This window comes from Paramormyrops kingsleyae, chromosome 12 (assembly GCF_048594095.1).
Source record: "Paramormyrops kingsleyae isolate MSU_618 chromosome 12, PKINGS_0.4, whole genome shotgun sequence".
Lineage (NCBI taxonomy): Eukaryota > Metazoa > Chordata > Actinopteri > Osteoglossiformes > Mormyridae > Paramormyrops > Paramormyrops kingsleyae.
In genome coordinates this window covers 26,879,934-26,903,278 of record NC_132808.1, presented here as the reverse complement: position 1 = coordinate 26,903,278, position 23,345 = coordinate 26,879,934, and the positions used below count along the sequence as shown (strand labels likewise).

The window sequence follows — 23,345 nt, the reverse complement described above, 5'->3', positions numbered from 1 at the left end:
ATGTTCAAGAGGAGCAGGAGGCCAGCGTGAGGAATTAAAGCTTTTGACAGGTACATGGAGCCCTTGTTTTATTTGCTGATTGTATGGTATGTACAGGCATCTCCTGTACCAGGTCTTTGTCTTTTAGTGTCTGCATATCCATAGAATATGTGCACTGCGACAGATGGGGGTGATTCTACATGCTTAGGGTCTGTCAGTGCTGCATGTTACAATACACAAGTAGCCAAAAACAGCCGTTTGTAGCGCGGAGCAGGTCCACACAAATCGCACCAGCGCTCAGCTATATTTTTAGCTGCTCAGTTTTGAATATCATCAGCAGCTTCTGCTGTGCTATAAATCTGCGCTCATAAATCACATAATATGTATGTTATAGAACAAGTTCAGAGAGTATAGGCTTGAGGTACGAATCAGCAATCAGAGATGGTGCCGCATGCAGCAAGTGTGAATGCGGCTTGTTCCTCAACCGCAGGTGTCAAACACCACTCTCCATGGCTGATTCTTCACGTCAGTTATTTTCTGACAGACCTTCTTGTGCCAGGACTGCTTGCCGCCATAGTCACACACTCGCAGCATTCGAGTCGATGTTTTTGTAAATGTCACCTAATGTAGGCAGAACTTTTCCAAGTTAACTGCGGACAAAAAGGACAGCATGGATGCAGCAGAACATGAAAAAGATTACTCAGGACGTGCTCCTCTTATTTTGTTGCTTCTTTAATACTCTGTGGAAGAACTGGTGTCCAAACTGGAAATGTAAGATCAGTTTTGTTCCCTCAGTATCCTCCAGAAAGGTGCTTTCCCGTTGGCTGTTGCTCGGAAACCAGCAGTGGAAGCAGATCACTGCTGCAGTGTGTTTGCTTTGTGACATCACCCACTTCCTGCAGCAGGTTTCATAAGCACAGCGTTAATTCTCTCAGGTTAATGTTACACTGGTCAGGTCACTTCTCTTTTTGTGTCAGTTGATATTAGCACAGCTAGTTACCTGAACCATCTATGGGCTCAGTTAGTGTTCACTTTGACAACTTTTGTGGCTTTGGCTCAAAGCGTGGCAATGCAGTGGTGCTGTGGTTATCATTTTTGCATCAGACCTCTGGGACTGTGCTTCAGATCTCCTTCCTGGCTCCATGTGTGTGGAATTTGCATGTTTTCCCCGAGTCGTTGTGGGATTTTCCTCAGGCAGTCCGGTTTCCCCCAACAGTCCAAGAATATGCAGAGGTGAACTGGAGCTGCCAAATTGTCCCTAGGTGGACTCAAAGCATGACAAGTTTAACAGATTCAGTGGTTTCGTAAGATTAAAATATTAATCTTGGTTCCTAGTTGCTATTAAAAGTGTCTGTCACTAATCCACTGGCACAGCGCCCCCAATGGGCCGTCTATCTTTCTCTTGTAGGTACGTTTTGGTTCATTGCTCATAAATAATCACTACAAGCCGGGAGCAGGGGAGTAGCTAGACATTCTGAGTCCCCTGACAAAATGTCACCTTGGGGCCCCCTTACATTGTATAATTTTATAATTTTACATATTCAAGGGCCTCCATAAGGTGATGGGCCCCCTGAATCTGTCAGGGTATCCATACCCCTCCGACGCCCTTGGCCAGGAGGCTTCAGCATTGATCTGACTCTGAACTGCCCAAGAATGGGTGATGAAAAGCCGAGTTTTAATAAAGATACAGACAATTCAGTATATATAGGCTTTTAAAATGTTTTAACCCCTTTTACCCTATATACCTCTCTCGATTAGCCAGGGGAAATGTCATCTAGTACAATGCAAACACCTAGAATTTAGACTTCGGATCCATAGAGACACGAAACGCAAGAGCTGGCATTATTGGCCGTGGTAAAGATGACCTGCTCGTGTAATACAGCGGGCCGGAGCGCCCGGGCGGCGCGCTGCTGCGCATGCGCGAGCGCCCCGCCCGCGCTTCAGCTCTCCACATCGCCGCGGCTTTACTAGGGGCGCTCAGTGGACCGAACAGCAGCTCGGAATCGCTGGCACCGTCTTCTGCATTCTTACATGCTGATTTCTCACAGAAACCTTGGGGATATTTATTCTATCCGCATGAACTCATGACATACTGTAAAAGGTGAGTTGCGAATTGCAAGGCGTTTTACTCTAGTAACTGAATAGGATACTTCAGCGTTTGGTGCCGCGAACCTGGGATCGTGTCAGGTGCTCTGGCTGAAATTCAGTCAACAAGTAACTGTATGTCATCATAAACAGCGGGTGATAATATTAATGCTGCTCTATTGTATTTTACTTTAAAATATATCTTGTTGTAATGATGATAACTATTATTACATTCTGTATCTTTTTGGTAAATTCGTTCCTCGGTTATTCATTTCGTCCGGAGGCTCGTAGCCTATATTCTTGCTCTGTTTGTCTATGGCAGGGCAGCAAACCTCCAGGTGACACCGCCGGCCACCATCCAGGTGTCCCCACATGCGCTTCCTCTCTGTACCTCTGTGACTTCGGCCACCTTCATATTTAATAACATAAAAAAATACTTCTTTTAATACGCATAGCAGTTTTACTAGGAGTATTTCTTACTGTCTCTGAAATACAATACATAGATTTGCTTTTAGGTTACCGTCTATTGTGATTCATGGTATCGCTCCAGGTGCGCTTTTAAGTATTGATATGCAGAAACTTTACTATATTTGCATTGATTTGTTAGGGAAAGTGAGGGTATAAGTTAAATAGCAGTTCCTGTAAGAAAGGCGAAAGGGAAACGTTTCCCCCCTTTGGCAGAACCGGAGGGGGCGGCCAGTGTTCACATCAACCCGGCCAAAGGTTACCAGCTTCGATGCCGTCCTTTACAACTGGGAAGGACTGCTGTTCGCCCATATAAGTAGCTAACACGGATCGCAAGACTTCTGTGCGTGTTAAAATATTTGTTTACGAACGGATGAGGGTAATCTGATGATAGCCTGTTTTAATTACATTCCTAATTTAATTCCCAGATGCCACCCTTAGGGTGAAAAATTGTGCATGATACCTTTCGATTCCACCTTGGCATCTCCTGAAGGATAAATGGCAATTAAATGATTGTTTTATATATATGGCATGAACACCTTCGGGTCATCCTCCCGTCGTGTGTTCTCACCGCAAGGCTCGCTCATTTCCCCGTGCGAAAATACATCTTGCAATTACCAGGATTAAATGTTATATTTTGTGCTTAAATGTGCTGCTTTTGTTTGGTTCCCTGTTCACTGTGCATCGCTCGCACCTGTACTGCACAGGTGAGGACTTTGACTTTTCCGCTGCGTTCTGGTCCCTCGGTGCCTGCTGCGCACTGAGCGCTGGACGCGGTGTTTTTGGTCATTCGCGCAGCATTCACGGACGTTAGCTTTGATCAGCGAAGTGTTTTTATTAGCGGAAAACGTTCAGTTCTTTCATCTCTTGTCTGTAAAGCTGGATCATGTGGTACGGGGGCCGATGTCCCTTTATAGTACAGCGACGGAGACACGGCGCCCAGCGGCCGCGGAAACCAGCTCAGCTTGTTAAGCGCTTGTCAAGCGCTTGTCATGTTCGGCCCATGTAGCGCCCTAGGCAAGCTGCATCGTTTGAGGATAGTTTGGTGCCCGCTGTTGGCTTAGTAGGTGACCCCTAAGAAGACGGTGCCCCCTATTGCCCCTCCAAGTAATCAGAATCTTTATTGCAACACAATCAGACCGGTTGAAATTTGTGTCGGCACCACTTGCTACTGCTAGAAAGGCCATGACAACAGACCGTTAACAACTAGAACATAAACAGACAGAGAAGCATACATGCAATGTAGGAGATAAATACGGTGGTTTGAGCAAATTTAGATGCTGAAATGCCTAAAACTGACAAAGATACAGTACAGACAACATAGGCCTGTATCCACCACTGCTCCTGTTGGCAGGCAGCAGGTTCACAGGCAGTGATAACAGGGCATCCTGGGACGTCGGGTATTGTGGGAGGGACTACAGCACACGGTAGCTGTTGTGTTAGCTGTAGTCTGCTCTTTCAGGTAGGATGGCTTGTCTTGGGGGGGAACACTAGTGGCCAGTCTCAGTACTGCACCCACGGCTCCCAAAAGCGTTTCATCTTATTCAGAAATTTGAAGCAAGAGCCCGCGGAGCTTCAGTTGCCATGAAAAGTGGCGCGTGCATTCCACCGCTGCTTCCAGGGTCCGGGCAGGCCGGGAGTCCTCTGCTGCTCCTCCTTTCATCTCTAGAGGCTAGATTGTGGAGGCGGGAAGTGGACGGCAGCCAACAAGACTCTTCAAACCAAAGTCAGCCTTTTCCCAGCAGCTCAGCTTAGCAGCATGGGGTGAAGCACACGCACTACAGCGGCGGGAGCGAGAGCAGGAGCAGGAGCGGGAACGAGAGCGGGAGCGAGAGCGAGAGCGGGAGCGAGAGCGTCCACCCTTGCCATCCTTTATTATTCTGCTCACATTCTATTTATTATGTTTGTTGTCATTCAGAAGGAGGAGAAAACTCGGCATTAGAAGCTCAGCACCTGAGAGACTTCGCTGGTTTTTGTAGTTAGGAGACGAGCAGAATGACACAGCGTGGCACAGGAGAGCAGAAAGCGGGGGATTGGCGGAGGAAAGTGGAGCGGGAGGCGATGCTTAATAGGGCTGAGCACTGGTCCATTTCGCAGATTACAGTCAAATATAACAAGGCTGCGGGGGCCCAAAATAAACGGCTCCAAATGAAGAGCATTTTCGGGGCTTTTTACAGCGACGCGTTTCAGCAGATTTTCACAGAATAAAATGCCATTTGTGAAATTGTCTTGGGTTAGAGAAATAATAAAATACTTTTTCAGATGACTTTCAGCTAAATTCGTTCTGGTTTTTTGTCAGACTGGGAGCCGATTGGTGGGTTAGGGACTGTGGGCTGGGCATGAACAGTCAGACTGGGGGCTGATTGGTGGGTTAGGGGCTGTGGGCTGGGCATAAATAGTCAGACTAAGGGCTGATTGGTCAGTCAGGGACAGTGGGATTAATAATCATAACAATTCGGAGACAGCTTTGGAATTTGTATTTAAGGTCTGAACATTGAGATATAAAGTATTAATGTGGTAATTCCAGAGCTGTGATGAGTTATAGCAAACACATAAATAACAAAGACCTAAAAGTGTAATTTGTGGAGTGTTTTGACCATATACTGTATTTGACTTATTTTAACTAGGCTGGCAAAAGTAGGTTGATTTACAGGTTATTACTGCTCATTAATACTCAATAAACAAATCTGAATGAAAGAATGACAGATAGTAGGCTTCTTAAAGGAATACTTTAACCTCTTTTGTGACTTAGTGTGGTTCTGTCCGCATGGCTTCGCTCTGCCTTTGGACCTATGTCCCGGAGAGTGACCTCACTGGTGAGGATCACCGCGGGGGGGGTCAGGACCCATACCCCCTTTATGCTGTGTGGGGTGCAGCCATGCCCACAGATTACAGGACCTGCTGCTGAGTGATGTTGCTGAATCTGAGCTTACTGAAGTTTGGTGCCGATGCCAAAGACACTAAATGTTTTGTGTCTCTGACATAGAGCAACATGGTGGTTTCCTGTCTCAGTCCACGTCTCCTGATTATCTGCAGCAAACCTGGGCTTTTTCTGTCCGATAGACATCAGGTCCACTGCAGAACCTTTAGGTGCAAAGATGTAACAGCAATTGACAATGATTGGCTGGCTCAGTGGCGATGAACAATACCTTATTTTTTATAACGATTCTGTGGATAAACCTCACAGCATGTGGCTTAGTGGGCTAAGCCTCTGTTCCTGTATTCCTGTGGGCCCTTGAGCGAGGCCCTTAACCCCCAGCTCCCTGGGCCCCTCTGCAGGTGGCTGCCCTTCGCTGCCAAGCTCGCTCTCACCTACCTGTGTGTCACGGAGAGCAAGATGGGGAAGTTGAAAATTTCTCTGCAAGGATCGACAAAATGTGAATATTATTATCATTTAAACCCTGTGATTAGAGCTGTATTCTTCAGTCATACTAGTAGCATTAGCTACACCTCTGTAATAAACATGACTGTTTAGCAGCGTATTGTTTATTTATTGTATCTTATAAATAGAATTTTGAATTTAAATCTGGAGCAGGTGTTATTATTTTAGTGTGCTATTTTTCAGTTCTTTCCAGAAGAATCCTCTGGTTTTTGCAGGGACGTGCGGTAACGTCGTAGTGAGTGGGATTCGTGCCGGTTGTTCACTGTTTATACAGTGGTGTTGAGTTCCTCTGTCCCTCTGCTGTGCAGATGCAGTGTAGTCGGTAACACCTCCATCTGTTTAGAGTTGGACGCTATCAGTTCCCTTACTAACGGCATATAAAAACGAACAGAAATCCAATGAACTGGCTCGTGAGACGACAAAGGAGAACTGGACTATTTAACTGCAGAAGGGCATTTTATGTGTTGTGTGTCTGTGACAGAGAGGGCTTTGTTGTGACACTGAGGTCGCGAGCTCTTACACAGTTTGACTACTGACACCAGTATAAACAGTATTTTAATATTGTGGCGGGGAGGGGGGGGGTGCATCTTGGGCTAATAGCCATTGCAGGATGCAGGCGGGCCAAGGGCCAAGGAGAACAACGTCCCTGAATCACACAGACATTAGCTGTCAGTCACAGAGAAGCAGACTCACTGAATTGCAGTGGATCCTCCCACTAACACACCTCCCGCCCCCCGCCGTCGCCATGGTACCTTCCAGTAAAGAAACAGTGTTTGTTATTGTGGTTTATTTCAATCAGAAGGTGTTGATTACAGAGTATTTGTTCCTGTAATTAATTGCACAGGGAGTGAGTGGTGCCCTTTAGGTGACCTTCTTCTCTGCTCACTTGTGTGTCCTGAAACTCCCTTCAGCCATTTATTTAGAGAATTCCTCTGACAACTCAGGCTGCAAACGACTAATTAATGTAATTTTTTGGTACCACATTTGGGAAAAACCACAACCTTTCCCTCCGAAAAATCAGCAGAGACAGTCCTGTCTGGTGTATTGCCCCTCGCGGACAAATAAAGTTTTTTTATTTGATTTGATTTGTGGGGTACTGTGTGTCTGATATTTGCTGTCAGGGGATGGTTAAGCAGCTGAAGCTATGTGGTTGTTGATTGGCTGGGCTAATGTGGGAAAAGGGGCGGGGCTCAAGACGTGATATTTTGGGGAGAAGTGTTGCCTTGTCCCTTATTTGTGATGTTCCATGAAGCAGGATTTCTCAGTTAGCTGTGATAACTTAAGCTAGAAGTCACGATTGTCCAATAGCAATGCTCCTTACTTAAACTCCTATTGGACAATCATGATTTCTAGCTTAAGTTATCCTAGCTAACTGAGAAATGCTGCTTCGTGGAACCACCCCCCCAGTCCTGTTTGTGCTATGAAAGCACAGGATTTCCTCTGTGGTGCCCTCTTCAGTAAGGCTACAGAGAGGCTCCATGTGTGTTCCTCACCCTGTGCTCCTCAGAACAGCATGTAACTGGTGCCACCGCTGTGTCTCTAAGAAGGGCTCGGGGCACTTTGAGATGAATTTAACTTTCAGATAACTGGATGTAGACCTTCACGCCCCTGGAATAGTCCATCTGGTCCTGCTTGTCATTCTCCATCTTATTGTACAAGTGGAATCAGAATTGAGGTCAAACTCAGTGCTGACAGTTTGCTATTATAGGATCTAATTTGGTCCTTGGAGTTAATAGCACAGCCAAATGAAGCTGCCGCTGGCTGTATTATTGTTGTTTTGATGGATGGACGGAATCATCCCAGTCATCGGGACCTTGTGCAGTTCCATCCCAGTCATCGGGACCTTGTGCAGTTCCATCCCAGTCATCGGGACCTTGTGCAGTTCCATCCCAGTCATCGGGACCTTGTGCAGTTCCATCCCAGTCATCGGGACCTTGTGCAGTTCCATCCCACTCATCGGGACCTTGTGCAGTTCCATCCCACTCATCGGGACCTTGTGCAGTTCCATCCCACTCATCGGGACCTTGTGCAGTTCCATCCCAGTCATCGGGACCTTGTGCAGTTCCATCCCAGTCATCGGGACCTTGTGCAGTTCCATCCCAGTCATCGGGACCTTGTGCAGTTCCATCCCAATCATGTTTAGGTGGATCGTGCTTTCGATTCCACTCGTGCTGCTCATAATGACAACACAGCTGTGAATGGGGGCCGCTGTTGAATATTGAAGTTACTGTTCAGTTTTGACAGCTCAGACTTTCACAAGACCACTGCGACGTGAGTTCGGCGGCCATCTTTGCGTGCTGCGTCATACGCGGTCACATGTGGCAGCAATGCCCCTCCCCCGTTTCCGCTGGGCTCCCTGTTGAGTGTGAGTGAACGGCCCTCCTGGTCCTGAGATGGACGGGTGGCTACAGCAGTACGCCGGCTCACAGCCTTCGAGAGACTCGGAGTATGATTCGCTCTTCGATCTGAATCGCTAATTCTGACCTGTGGCTGTGATTAATATACATGCCAATGTAATAAGTGGCTTAGTGAAGGATACAGACTCGTCACATGAAGGACAGAAACAGCTACTGCTGTGAGGGGAGTTTGTGCCTCAGTGTGTTAGGGTGCTGTGCCAGAGACCAGAAGGTCGCCGGTTCAAATCTCCAGGTCGTCAGAGTGGTGTCACCATGGAGACCCTTAACCTCCAGCAGCTCCAGGGATCTGGCTGATTCTGCTCTCTCAGAAATGCACATCACTTTGGATAAGAGCATCTGCTAAATAAGGTCCTCGGGGTCATTAACTTAAATGGCTCCTGTCAATGATATAAATAGGCAACATTATGGAAAGTTTTGGCCGAGCACAAAACATATAATCCTAGGTGGCACACAGATGTCGCTCTGGCTGCTCCCGAGTAAATCGGGTATCTCATTATTCGCACCCCTGCCAGTCTCCCACCATAAAGCCTGTTTTTTACGGCTTTTCTCTTTCACAGGATGCTTTATGAGAAAGGAAAGCTTTGTGTTCTGTAGCGTTTCCCTTCCACAGTCCGCCGCCAGGTGCTGTGCTGGGGCAGAGCGGCCATCTGCCGCCGGCCACCTTGACTGTGACTCACCAGCATGGGCAGCTCTCTGTAGCGCAGTGTGCGGCTTGACCACATGCGTGTGCATCTATCCGCTGGGCCCTGTTCCTTTGCTACCCCTCATTTGGCATCGCTCTCTGATTTCACCCAGTGGTGAGACCGAGAGCGCCCCTTATATTTAATGACACGGTGAGAGCTGCTACACGTTTAATCTTCTCCGTGGACTTCCTCTCCTGCTGAAATCCGGGCACCGCTTCCTGTCGTTACCCAGCCTGCCCTCCATCTGTTATTGTGTGTGTGTGTGTGTGTGTGTGTGTGTGATGCAGTAAGACTTGTAATTTAATTGCATCATATGATACAATCCTCAGAAGCAAAATGTCCTGCTAGTTGCTAGTGATGACATTTTATGCTTCTTAGGTTGTATATTTATGGACTATGGACACCATGGACAAGCTTCAATAACCTAATTTCTACAACATACATTTCATGACGTTAGAAAAAGGAAAACTCTGGGCTTGTGTATTTTGCCTCAGTGAGCATTTCATACTTGTATCCTCAACAAGGGGCAGAACGAAAAAGAGCGCACAGCCCCAGATAGGTCCTGGCTGGTTCCCAGGTCAGGCTGAAGCAGAAGGGCCTTTGCATACGTGGAAGGTGGTGGTGTCCCGGGACCAGTTTCTGAATGCTGTAGTGGAGATTGGATTCATTCACACGGGCTCATGGGCAGAGGCAGTGTGGTCTGCGATTCAGCACCCTCCCTGCAGGAAGTCTTTCCCACACAGCGATTATGGGGCATAAGTGGACCCCATGTAATCGCCTTTGACTGAATGCCAAGAATGGTCATGGGGCTGTCCAGAGGTTAATGAGTCTGGATCAGTGGAGTACAGGTTATAGATTAGCGTCTGGATCCATTGGGTACAGGTTATAGATTAGCGTCTGGATCCGTGGGGTACAGGTTATAGATTAGCGTCTGGATCCGTGGGGTACAGGTTATAGATTAGCGTCTGGATCTGTCGGGTACAGGTTATAGATTAGCGTCTGGATCCGTCGAGTACAGGTTATAGATTAGCGTCTGGATCCATGGGGTACAGGTTATAGATTAGCGTCTGGATCTGTCGGGTACAGGTTATAGATTAGCGTCTGGATCCGTGGGGTACAGGTTATAGATTAGCATCTGGATCTGTCGGGTACAGGTTATAGATTAGCGTCTGGATCCGTGGGGTACAGGTTATAGATTAGCGTCTGGATCCGCGGGGTACAGGTTATAGATTAGCGTCTGGATCTGTCGCGTACAGGTTATAGATTATCGTCTGGATTCGCGGGGTACAGGTTATAGATTAGCATCTGGATCCGCGGGGTACAGGTTATAGATTAGCGTCTGGATCCGCGGGGTACAGGTTATAGATTAGCGTCTGGATCCGCGGGGTACAGGTTATAGATTAGCGTCTGGATCCGCGGGGTACAGGTTATAGATTAGCGTCTGGATCCGCGGGGTACAGGTTATAGATTAGCGTCTGGATCCGCGGGGTACAGGTTATAGATTAGCGTCTGGATCCGCGGGGTACAGGTTATAGATTAGCGTCTGGATCCGCGGGGTACAGGTTATAGATTAGCGTCTGGATCCGCAGGGTACAGGTTATAGATTAGCGTCTGGATCCGCGGGGTACAGGTTATAGATTAGCGTCTGGATCCGCGGGGTACAGGTTATAGATTAGCGTCTGGATCCGCGGGGTACAGGTTATAGATTAGCGTCTGGATCCGCAGGGTACAGGTTATAGATTAGCGTCTGGATCCGCGGGGTACAGGTTATAGATTAGCATCTGGATCTGTCGGGTACAGGTTATAGATTATCGTCTGGATTCGCGGGGTACAGATTATAGATTAGCATCTGGATCCGCGGGGTACAGGTTATAGATTCTTGTGTGCAGAAAGCAGCTCAGCGCTCATGGAAGAGAGGTCAGCTTCTGCAGACCTCGGGCAGGATTTTCGGCCTGTGCGGTTTTGCTTGCCCCAGGACATGGCAAAATGGGCCCTGTTGAGACCATACTGGTTGGCTTGGAGGGGGCAGGTAGTCACAGCTCACCCATCAAATTACAGCCTGCATCCTGCTATGATGTGGACCAGTTTTGTCTTTTTTTCTGTAGCATGTCAGTCAAAGTGTGAGATTATTAATTTCGTTTTCGGACCCATTTTCCCCCTGAAAGCCTGCTCTTTCAGCCTGTTTAGTGGAAGACTGCTTAATTTGGTACAATCCTTCAAGGAATGCAAGAGTGATGGTATTAAGGTGAGCATGAATAGGATTAACTGCTGTTGTTTTGGTTTCCCAGAAGCAGAGCAGCCAATTTTCAAGGAGTCTTTAGAGGTTTGAGGAATCAGAAGCTTTTAGGTGTTGATTTTTTCTTTTGCTGTCAGTGCAGTGATGGACTGCGCATTATGTGCTGTTGGTATGGATTGTCATCGTTTCGTCTGTCTATTTCACATGGTTCCTGCCTCCTCTGATGCTGTGTTTAACGGATTTTCATCATCTCCGAGCTGCCTGTGACATGGTGCTTTTCTTCATTCTCAGCTGCCCTGTGCATCGCCCGGACTTTGACCCCAGGGACAAACGTGCAGTGAAGTCTTTCTGCCCAGGGTGGCATGGAGCCTAAGAAGAGGCGACGCCAACTTGCAGGACACCGCGGTCACGTTTTAATGGAACGTTCCAACACCTGTGCACTTCTCTGTTTTCTGCACTTCCTGTCCTTGGCAAGCTTCGGGTCTCTGCTGCTCTGAGATGCATGTTATGAATAGCTTGTCCCTGGTCAGTGACAGAGAGAGTGATGACGGCGGTGCCAACCTCATGCCCACTCCTTCCACCGTCAGCTCAGCTGGCACAGAGGGCCCATCCAGCAGCTCGCCCCCTCCACCACCTCCACCACCTCCCCCGAAGATCCCGCCGCCTCCGCCACCTCCTCTGGCAGGTGCAGGCAACTCCACTCATGGCTCACGCATGAAGAGGCGGGTCCGGAGCTTCTTCTGGAAGCCCATCCCAGAGGAGAAGGTTCGGGGCAGGGCCAACATCTGGACACTGTCCATGAGACAGCAGCAGCACTACCAGATCGACATGCGCACCATCGAGGAGCTGTTTGGCCAACGTGAGGATGGCCGCGATGGAGTCAACCAAGCAGGCTGGTCCAGAAGGTCCTTCAGAGAGACTAAGGAGGAGGTAAGTCACAACACCATTACTCAAGGTGGAGATAGTGAAGCACGACGTTAGACTGAAACACACCATAACCTTCCTCCTCAGTGTTTGAATCCTATTGATTCCTAATTTCTTTGAGATCTCTCAAATGAGTGATCAGGACAGCTCGCTCATCACTGTGTGTGGGACTGGTGAAAGTGTTTACTGGGTGTGTAACCATTATGCGGTATAAATTTAGCTCTGCTTCGATGGCAGTGACTGACAGTAAGATTACTCACCAGTCTCTCAGGTAGTCATCTTGCAGGCAACATCCCACAGAGGGTCATGGCTGCTGCAGACTGTCCTCTCAGCTGTTATGATGTTATGTACTTTATTTTGTTTTTAAGATTCATATTCTTGACTCCAAGAGAAGCATGAATGTGGGCATTTTCCTCAAACAATTTAAAAGGTAAGTTCATCCTTTTGGAATTGGAAGACTAATAAGTATAGGAGCCTGGTCATCCCTGCTCATACAGTCTCTCAGTGCAGATGTAGTCATTGCATAGTAGGCCTCACTGCATCCCTGCTCATATCTCAGTGAGCATGCATTCATTGCATGGCAGGCCTCACTGCTTCCCTGCTCATATCTCAGTGAGCATGCAGTCATTGCATGGCAGGCCTCACTGCTTCCCTGCTCATATCTCAGTGAGCATGCAGTCATTGCATGGCAGGCCTCACTACTTCCCTGCCCATATCTCAGTGAGCATGCAGTCATTGCATGGCAGGCCTCACTGCTTCCCTGCTCATATCTCAGAGAGCATGCAGTCATTGCATGGCAGGCCTCATTACCTCCCTGCTCATATCTCAGTGAGCATGCAGTCATTGCATTGCAGGCCTCATTGCTACCCTGCTCATATCTCAGTGAGCATGCAGTCATTGCATGGCAGGCCTCATTACTTCCCTGCTCATATCTCAGTGAGCATGCAGTCATTGCATTGCAGGCCTCATTGCTACCCTCATATCTCAGTGAGCATGCAGTCATGGCATGGCAGGCCTTACTGCTGCCAGTCACAGTCTGCTCCAAGCAGAGCAGCTTACAGACGATCATGTGTGTGAGGCTGGTTCTCTGGATCTGTGATTTTCAACCTTCCTGTATCTTCCTGTAACATAAAGAACTGGATGAAAATGTATCGACTGTCTTACCCATTCTGTGCCTGGGGATACAAGACAGATTTGTCTGTGTTTGTCTTCGTCTAAAAGCAGGTGTCTGTCTGTGTGTGTTAAAGTGTCCCCTCCAACCTACTCCACCTAAACAAGGTGTAGAACTTTGTGATGCTGATCAGTACTTTGCCAGATCTTTGGTCTTTAATTCAAGCAGGAAGAAGAACAAAGTCCAGTTGCAAACTGGAACTGTATGGCATATAAATCCAAACAGAAGAGGCAATCGTATGATTATGTTGTAATTATGTTTGGTATTATATGCTGTCTGGTTCTGGTTCATATTTCATTGCCTCCCACCTTGGTGTGAACCAGATGGAAGTCTACTGTCCTCCTTCTTGGAGGGTGATGTGGTTCCTTCTGAACATCTGCTGGTCCTAAATGGACAGTATTTTATAAGCAGCTGCACACTCCATGCTGACTGGTTTTATCATTAATAATCCCTGTATTCATCTTACCTCGAAGGTGCAAAGCCCTGCACAGGAAGTAGTACTGCCCCCCGTTGTCGTCTGGATATGTTGACGCCAAGCAGAACCAGTCCCGTGACTCACATCACTGCTCCCAATCTTTCTCGTAATCCTGAGAATTTGGAGCAATCTCCCAATCAGCTTGTTAAATAACATGAATTGTCTCATTTTCGACCCTGATTGTGATGCTGGGGTTTCTAGGTGTCTGAGGCTAATCCAAAACCAGCTGAAAAATGTCGCTTTAAGAACCGTCTGGTGTGAAGATTCTTCTGTGCTCTCACATGCTTTTCCCTAAATGAGCGGATGCCTGAGCATGTGAGGAATCACGTGTTTGTGTTTGGACCTGGAGAGGCTCTGAGACCCATTTATTCACTGCTTTCTAGGTCAAACCATGCCATTATCGACGATATCCGCCATGGAAACAGCAAGCTCTACGGCCAGGAGGCTCTGAAGGAGCTGCTGAAGCTGCTGCCAGAATCCGATGAGGTCAGTGTCTCTCTCAGAGTCGACGGGGTCGGCGTCTCTCTCAGTGCCGACGGGGTCGGCGTCTCTCTCAGTGCCGACGGGGTCGGCGTCTCTCTCAGTGCCGACGGGGTCGGCGTCTCTCTCAGTGCCGACGGGGTCGGCGTCTCTCTCAGAGTCGACTGGGTCGGCGTCTCTCTCAGAGTCCACGGGGTCGGCGTGCGTCTCTCTCAGTGCCGACGGGGTCGGCGTGCGTCTCTCTCAGAGTCGACTTGGTCGGCGTCTCTCTCAGTGCCGACGGGGTCGGCGTCTCTCTCAGAGTCGACTGGGTCGGCGTCTCTCTCAGTGCCGACGGGGTCGGCGTCTCTCTCAGAGTCGACTGGGTCGGCGTCTCTCTCAGTGCCGACGGGGTCGGCGTCTCTCTCAGAGTCGACTGGGTCGGCGTCTCTCTCAGTGCCGACGGGGTCGGCGTCTCTCTCAGTGCCGACTGGGTCGGCGTCTCTCTCAGAGTCGACTTGGTCGGCGTCTCTCTCAGAGTCGACTGGGTCGGCGTCTCTCTCAGAGTCCACGGGGTCGGCGTGCGTCTCTCTCAGTGCCGACTGGGTCGGCGTCTCTCTCAGAGTCGACTGGGTCGGCGTCTCTCTGAGTCCACGGGGTCGGCGTGCGTCTCTCTCAGTGCCGACGGGGTCGGCGTCTCTCTCAGTGCCGACTGGGTCGGCGTCTCTCTCAGTGCCGACTTGGTCGGCGTCTCTCTCAGAGTCGACTTGGTCGGCGTCTCTCTCAGTGCCGACGGGGTCGGCGTCTCTCTCAGAGTCGACTGGGTCGGCGTCTCTCCCAGTGCCGACTGGGTCGGCGTCTCTCCCAGAGTCGACTGGGTCGGCGTCTCTCTCAGTGCCGACGGGGTCGGCGTCTCTCCCAGTGCCGACGGGGTCGGCGTCTCTCCCAGTGCCGACTGGGTCGGCGTCTCTCCCAGAGTCGACTGGGTCGGCGTCTCTCTCAGTGCCGACGGGGTCGGCGTCTCTCCCAGTGCCGACGGGGTCGGCGTCTCTCCCAGAGCCGACCGGGTCGGCGTCTCTCCCAGAGCCGACCGGGTCGGCGTCTCTCCCAGTGCCGACGGGGTCGGCGTCTCTCCCAGTGCCGACGGGGTCGGCGTCTCTCCCAGTGCCGACTGGGTCGGCGTCTCTCCCAGTGCCGACACGGTCGGCGTCTCTCTCAGAGCCTACACGGTCGGCGTCTCTCTCAGAACCTACACGGTCGGCGTCTCTCTCAGAACCTACACGGTCGGCGTCTCTCTCAGAACCTACACGGTCGGCGTCTCTCTCAGAGCTGGTGTGTCTCTCTCAGAGCTGGCGAGGTGAATGTCTCTCTCAGAGCCGACAAGGTCAGTGTCTCTCGGAGCTGATGAGGTCAATGTCTCTCTCAGAGTCGATGAGGTCAGTGTGTCTCTCAGAACCTACAAGGTCTGGGTCTCTCAGAATTTACAGGATCAGTGTCTCTCTCAGAACCTACGAGGTCAGTGTCTCTCCTTGCAATGGTAGATGATCTCAGGTTTACATCATCTGACCTTGTTTACTCAAAGAAAATGATTTCCCATGAGAATGCTTTTGTCTGCACTAGTACAAGTTCTCCTCTAATCCCTCCATCCTCTGCATTGTATAAATATTCAGCATAATATTGAGCCAAACAAAGTGCTGCTGCTGTCATGTGATGCAGCTCAGTAGCCTCGTGCAGGGATGGAGAAAGTACCACATTAGAAAGTAAACTTGCATTCATTCTCATATGCTCTCTGCTTCCTCCCCGTGTCACAGGCTGTGGCCAGTCATAGAAAGACCAATGGTTTAATTAATCTGTGACCTGTAGTCAGGGCGATTGCAGAGACAGCACTGAATGTAATCTGTGATACCTGTAGTCTAAATGATTGCAGAGACACCACTGGATGTAAACCGTGTGACCTGTAGTGAAGGTGATTGCAGAGATACCACTGGATGTATTCTGTGATGCCTGTGGTCAAGGTGACTGCAGCAACACCATTGAATGTAAACCGTGTGACCTGTAGTCATAGTGATTACAGAGCGGTCCCTACATGAAAACTGTAAACTCCAGTCATGAGAGACATGGCCCTGTAGTTCATGTCATGGCTAATCTAGCTGTTGCCTGTGGAGCTTAACTGGAGCATTATTAATGGGACCTGTGGCTCTGTGCTTGCGAAGTGATGCGGTTGTAATTTGGCTCCTCTTCCCCACAGGTAAAGAAACTCAAAGCGTTCAAGGGTGACACCAGTAAGCTGTCATTAGCGGACTCCTTCATGTACCAATTAATTCAGGTGCTGAGGTAAAAACTGCAAATGTTCCCATTCCACGGCCTTCTCTACCTGAGGATGTATCAGAGGGATCAGACCTTTTTCCATTTCAGCTTTGACGTCCGCATAGAGGCCATGGTTCTCAAGGAGGAGTTCCCTCAACTGTGCTCAGCGATGAACCACGAGATTGATGTCATTCGCCTGGCTACCAAAGGTTCAATGCATTTCACTTTCACTTGTGTAACATTTTCACATTACATTGTCTCAAAGTGCTTTACATTATCCCTGCCCAAAGCCCACAGATAAAGTAATTTGCAAGCCAAGGGAGATCCTTCCACCATGTGAAAGTTAGTGTAACTCTTGATCCATTGATATCCTTCTGTCAGGGTCCCTTCAATTACATATAGAGGATGATTAGGATGCTAGATTTTATAGGGCTACAGTGCCCAATTTTAGCCAGAGCATAACCCTTACTCATTCAAAAAATGCCCAGAGATCTTTTGTTGACTTTAAGGAGTCAGTACCATGGTTTTACAGCATAGTGTCCCCATCACTGCACTGGGATCAACACAGAGCACAGGTCGGGCTAACTCTAGCCTGAACTGCTGGTGCATGCGACATGTGTATCACATTAATCTATGAGGTCGCTTCTCTTCTAAATGATCCTCTGAACTTGCAGAGTTGATGACTTGTGAGGAGCTTCATGCCATCTTGCACTTGGTGCTGCAGGCCGGGAACATCATGAACGCAGTAAGTGCCCATCAGGATCGCTGATTGGGGGGCAGGATGTCTTTGCACACAAGAAGAGTCCCGGGCTCATGCACTCCCCCCCGCAGGGCGGGTATGCCGGAAACGCAGTGGGCTTCAAGCTCTCGTCTTTGCTCTCCATGGCGGACACCAAGGCTAACAAGCCAGGCATGAATCTGCTGCATTTCGTAGCTCTGGTGAGTCTGTAAGGGGGGGGGGAAATTGAATGTGTGAGTAAATCACAGCGGCAGCCTCACTCCTGTCTGTGTAGACACTGAAACCGTTGACTGCCTACTTTCACTGCTGTGAAAGGTGGGATTTGTGGATGTACTAATGCTGGATGCAGGCTGTCAAAGAGTCTCATTTTAGCCCAGACTGACTGATAAATGATGTTGAAGTGAAGGAAAAAAATGTCGCCAAGGTGCTGCTCACAGCAGTCTATTGGCACTTTTCCACTGCCACCAAGAACCAAGCCGTACCCTGAACTGGCACTTTTCCACTGCCACCAAGAACCAAGCCGTACCCTGAACTGGCACTTTTCCACTGCCACCAAGAACCAAGCCGTACCCTGAACTGGCACTTTTCCACTGCCACCAAGAACCAAGCCGTACCCTGAACTGGCACTTTTCCACTGCCACCAAGAACCAAGCCGTACCCTGAACTGGCACTTTTCCATTGTAAAGTTATCCAAGTTGTGCCCAAGCCGTACCTGCGCTGACATGGCCCTGCTTACTAGCATTACCGAAAGCGTGATCAATCCGAGCTGGTTGTGTCACCAGCATCTCAAAATGCACGGAGCTGCCAGTGTTCTGCGCATGGATTATCTGAAGGAAAGAGTGTATATTCTATATTATTCATTATTAGTAGTATGACAATGCATTCCCGAAAACTCGGCACTTGAAAATTTCCAATCTCCTAACTTATAAATATACTATAGAACAGCTGAACAGAATGGATTCATAACGCAAATTTACGCAAGTTGATGCTAATTCTGCTAGCATTTGGTGCGGACATAAGATGACTTCTCACAGATGTGCTAGAAAATTAGGAAATAAGCCCATAGCAAATCATGATGTACTCCATGTGGAGTACCTAGTAATAATACTAACACTAATAATAATAATAATAATTGCACACAGTAAATCATGATGTACCTCCTGTGAACAGTAAATAAGTGTCTCTTCGGTTTTATGTCACTGTCCCTCTCCAAACCCGACAACGTGTTGACTGAGCCGAACCTTCTGCAGTGGAAAACTGCAGCATGCTGGAACCGAACTGTAATTAGTGTCTCTTCATCGTACGGGTTGGGTACGGGTCGGTCCTGTATGCCAGTGGAAAAACCTCATAACCAGTCATAAACCTCAGCCCAACACTAAGATGGATGGTCGGTTTCAGAGGGGGGCGGTGGTGTGTTTTTTAAGTCATGTCCTGATAACATGAAGTCTTACCACAGCTTGTACTCCCCATGCAGGAAGCGCAGAAGAAGGACAAGAACTTGCTGCGGTTCCCCGAGAAGCTGCTGCAGGTCCACAGTGCCGTCCGGTACGCCCCGGCTCCCACTGTCTGCCCCACCCTGTCCTGCTCCTTGAGACGGCACTGCGCTAGGCACGTCTCTGTGAAGCTTACGGTCATCAGAGAGATGTCCCTGCTTTGTGTGGGCTGCTGTAGATCCTTCCGAATGCAGCTGAGTAAAGGAACACCCCTAAACAGCATTTCAGAAAGATTATGACACGTGTCATAAACGGGCGTCTTCACCCTCGTATAACTTTACCCTCCGTGTTTTGTTGTATGTTTACCCTATGTTTGTTGTATGTTTACCCTATGTTTGTTGTATGTTTACCCTATGTTTACAGTAGCTGCGGTTTGAATGGGCATTTTTTTCATCTTTCTAACCACAGTATCTCCTACTGTCTCTTGCCAGAATATCTGTAGACAACATTGAAGCAGAGCTTCACTCGCTGCAGAGCAGGACCGCATCAGTCGAGGAGAAGGTGCAGAAGAACACAGAGCTGCTTCAGCAGGTAGAGCGGTTCCTGCAGGTGAGGCAGCCGGGCTCTTTCATGTGCTTCCATCACATGTTATTGTCTGCTTATGACCATAACGCTCTGGATGCTCTCACTGGATCTCAGAAGCTAAACAGTTGGGCCTGGTGAGAACTTGGGAGACTAGATTAGATTAGAACACCATGGCTCTAAATGGAAGGTCACTGGTTTGAATCCTGTGGTTGGCTGAGGGATGTCACCAGTGGGCCCTTGAGCAAGGCCCTTAACCCCAACTGCTCTTGGGACTGTCTGATCCTGCTTTCCCTCTTAGATACACTGATTTAGGAAACAGTACTATCTGCACATTTCTGATGGTGCCATGTGGTTGAGCAGGAGCTGTGAAATCACACATTTCCTCTCCTTTGCCAAAAACATCCTTGGGTGCGGCCGTGTTTTCTGTGCGTGCGACAGCTGTGTGTGACGTTACTCCGAACTGCTAAAGACTGCCCCGAAACTGACAGTATTTTAAACGCCTGTGCCCTCAGCAATCAAAGAAAGCCTTGGAAGAGCTGTCCAGGAGCTGGCTGGACCTCCGCAGGGAGGGAAATGTGTTAATCGATTTCTTCTGTGAAGACAAGGACACGTTCAAACTGGACGAATGTTTCAGGATATTCCAGGATTTCTGCCAAAAATTCCAAAAAGCTGTCAAGGTAAAAATAATGATATTTCATAGCATGAAAGATAGATTTCTGCCTGCAAGTGTGAAATTTTCTGAAAATGCTTTGTTATAAATGACTGTAGTATGATTTCTGATATATGTTATGCATCAGATATTAAGCTCTTGTTTGAGGCCATAAAGAGTCCTGTTGTGAGTCTGAGCTGTAAAGAGTCCAGTTGTCAGTCTGAGCTGTAAAGAGTCTGCTGTGAGTCAGCTGTAAGAAGTCCCGCCGTGAGTCTGAGTCTGAGCCGTAAAGAGTCCTGTTGTGAGTCTGAGCTGTAACACGTCCTGCTTTAAGCCTGAGCCGTAACACGTGCTGTTCTGAGTCAGAGTTCAAGCTGCATAAACACCCGCTCTGCTCCGCTTGCAGGATAACCAGGAGCAGGAGCAGAAGGAGATGGCCAGGCAGCGGCGGCTGCTAGAGCTGGAGGAGAAGCGCCACTCGTGGGCCAGCGCTGACCGGGACAATGGCGACAGTGGCTTCGGCCGCAGCAGCAGCGAGAATGATGTGAAGACACTGAGCCAGGACAGTCTGCTGGAGCTGCTGCGGCTGCGGCCCGACAGCCCGCAGGGCATGCGACGCTCGGCCAGCTTCAAGCGCTCCCGCCAGTCCCCAACCGGCTCCACCGCTGACCGCCAGCTGCAGGAGTACCTGGAGCGTGGTGGCACTGGGGAGCCCATCCGCTTCGACAGCCTGCCCCGCTCCGGGCGTGACCCCCACAGAAAGAGCCCCGTCTGGCTCACCCCCCCCGGCGCCTCTTACGGCCGGCCGGACGCCAGTGATGCTCCGTACGGACGGAGATTCAGCTCAGGTTCTATGCAGAACACCAACTTGACACGTCCCGAGGACCTTGATGAAAGAACCACGAGTTACGGGCCGATCAATGTCAGCGTGGAACGGCATGTGATGGCGCCGAAACTGCAGGGGTTCGATTTTATTTCTCACAACAACAATCATAACTTGCATGTGAGCGGCCAGGTTATCGTCACGAGTCCAGAGACGGCTGTGGAAAGCCCGGATGCTCCTTCATCGGCCAAGAGCTCTGAAGGAGAGGCTCACAGAAATGTTTGGGACAGTAAAAGAGACTCATCACAGATAACACCTTCCTGTAAAGAAAATGAGGGCAACAGCACTATTTCCTCTACAACCTTTGATGTGCCTCTATCTTCAGACAGCGCAGCGCCATCCAGGAGAAAAACTGTTCTCCATTTAATTGGGCCAGAAACGGATTGTTCTGTGACCTTGGACAACCAGGAAGTGGACGGCATCTCAGACTCGCGGGACGGATTCACCACATGTGCTGAGTTACCAAATGAACAGCAGCATTCGGTAACTTCCCATGACGACCCTAGGTACACTGACAAGTCATCTCCACATAAATCCACCACAGCAGCCTCAGAACCTGCATCCACAGACAAGCCCTCTCCATCTGCATCCACTAGTGCAGCTGCACCTGGTCTTCAGAGCCTGGAAAATAATAGCATAGCAAAGGGCAAACATACGCAGAAAAATGCAGCACTGCAAGCTAATGCAACAAATGCAAACTCGAGAACTAAGCTCGCTTGCAAAAGTTCCCCATCCCACTCCAGAGTGAGGACGCTGCACCCCTCCGAGAACCAGAACATGCGCAAGGTGGTCACCACATCCAAACTAAATCGAACGCCTAGTACTGCAGGTAAATCCGAGAATCGGGTCAGCACTGAGGCTCGGCGGCCCCAGCGGGACCAGAGCACCCCGGGCAGGGGCGAGAAAGCACCCCAGGCCGCACGGCGCGCCAGCCTGCCCCTGGAGGAGCCCAGGCCTCAGAGAGCCACAGCGGGGGGCACCATCTCCCATAGGGCCCGAGACTCCACCTCGCGCCCACCCTCGATCCACAAGGCAAAGCCCAAACTCGCCCGGGTGGTTCCCAGGCCTCCCCCAGAGGAGAAGATGTGCCGATCCACCATGCGTGCCCTGGCCCAGGCCCAGGCCCAGGCCCAGGCCCAAGCAGCCCCTGGGTCCGGCCCCGCTGAGGCAGCCACACCAAAGGCCTCCCTGCCCGGCTTTGCCCGCAACACGGTGGCCTCTTCCTCACGGAGGATGAGCAGCCCCGTTGCTGCGCAGAGGCCGGCAGCCAGGGCGGCGACACCGAGCAGCCATGATGAGAAAGTCCAGGGGCCCCTGCGCCGGGTGCAAAGTCTGCGGGTCCCCAAGGCCAGAGCTCAGCCAGGCGAGACGCCCCCTCTCTCCAGGGAACGGCAGCGCAAGAGCAGCGGCAGCTTCTCCGATAAGTCCTTCCGCTCCAAAGACTCAAGCTCCGGCAGGCCGCAGCGGCCTGCGTGGAAATAGCGGCAGGCCAGTAAGCCGCACCTCAGCTGGCCGAGGATCCCTCATTCTCTTAATGTGACTTTCTGCTTCACAAGTGTATAGTTTTAATAAACACTAGCTTTATGGAAATAGCAATAATGAAGTGGATCCAATGTTTATGCCCGTAACGAATACATTTCTGCAATATCTTCTGTATGATGTGGTGTCAATTTTTTGTATTAGCTATATTTTTTGATGATAGGTCATCGTGATTTATTCCTGTACTTAAAAGAAATCCTGTGTATCGGTAGAGACTATAAATTTAATGGCGTGATTTGTTCTCGTTTCCTTTTCTTGCGTCCTTCCCCCTTCCTCGGAGGGCAAAGCTGACTGAAAGGCCTCACTTTGGTCACGTCATTCCAGGTGGGATGTGAAAAGTGTGAAAGCACTGGAGCCACTAGGAAGACACTGACAGTGTCTGGGGTCACTGGAGACAAGCGACAAGTCTCCCAGGGAGCCTGACCTCTACTAGCGCACACGTGTACGTGTGTGTGTGTGTGTGTGTGTGTGTGTGTGTGTGAGAGAGACAGAGAGAGAGAGTCAGGAGCGATGCCTGTGTGGCAGTCGGTGAGGGGGCGCCCCCTTCTGCAGGCTTTCAATACTGCAATCTGACACCAGCCACTGACCCAAACATGGCGCATTCCCTTGTGTCGCTGTGTTTGCAGTGTTTTATACAGTGACGCGTGGTGTTCCTCGTTCCACGCTGCTTTGGTTATGTTTCTGTCTCCTTAAAACTGTCCATGGGAGGGGTAGTACCTGTGAGAAGAGTGCTTTTGAACATATGCTTTGAAGGTGAATATCACAGACCCCCGCCGAGTACCACAGCATGTTTCTCTGCAGTGCAATGAACCATGATTGGTTGTACTCTTGGATACTCCAGTGTCCTTATTACATTTACCCTGCACTCATTAGCTAGTTCTATAGCAATATGAGGACAAGCAAACACAAGTGAATAGCAGCTACTTTCATTCCC

The 23,345-nt window shown here is 49.6% G+C and overlaps 1 protein-coding gene across 1 annotated transcript; it reads left to right on the top strand.

The window, feature by feature from the left end:
* Positions 1 to 1,934: 1,934 nt before the first annotated feature.
* LOC111852117 (uncharacterized) lies at positions 1,935 to 22,651 on the top strand. The gene is made up of 12 exons (XM_072697824.1): positions 1,935 to 2,080; positions 11,539 to 12,177; positions 12,540 to 12,601; positions 14,201 to 14,303; positions 16,525 to 16,610; positions 16,692 to 16,792; positions 17,258 to 17,328; positions 17,415 to 17,522; positions 18,797 to 18,867; positions 19,247 to 19,364; positions 19,853 to 20,017; positions 20,396 to 22,651. The coding sequence occupies exons 2-12, from the start codon at positions 11,746 to 11,748 to the stop codon at positions 22,352 to 22,354; spliced, it is 3,276 nt and encodes a 1,091-aa protein (XP_072553925.1). The 5' UTR covers positions 1,935 to 2,080; positions 11,539 to 11,745; the 3' UTR covers positions 22,355 to 22,651.
* The last annotated feature ends 694 nt before the right edge of the window (positions 22,652 to 23,345 follow it).

Bases quoted from the DNA above. Each gene is read 5' to 3' on its own strand.
- LOC111852117 (XM_072697824.1), top strand. From the start codon at position 11,746: ATGCATGTTATGAATAGCTTGTCCCTGGTCAGTGACAGAGAGAGTGAT. The intron at 16,793-17,257 runs GTTCAATGCATT...CTGAACTTGCAG, and splicing joins CATTCGCCTGGCTACCAAAG to AGTTGATGACTTGTGAGGAG. The intron at 17,523-18,796 runs GTGAGTCTGTAA...CTCCCCATGCAG, and splicing joins TGCTGCATTTCGTAGCTCTG to GAAGCGCAGAAGAAGGACAA.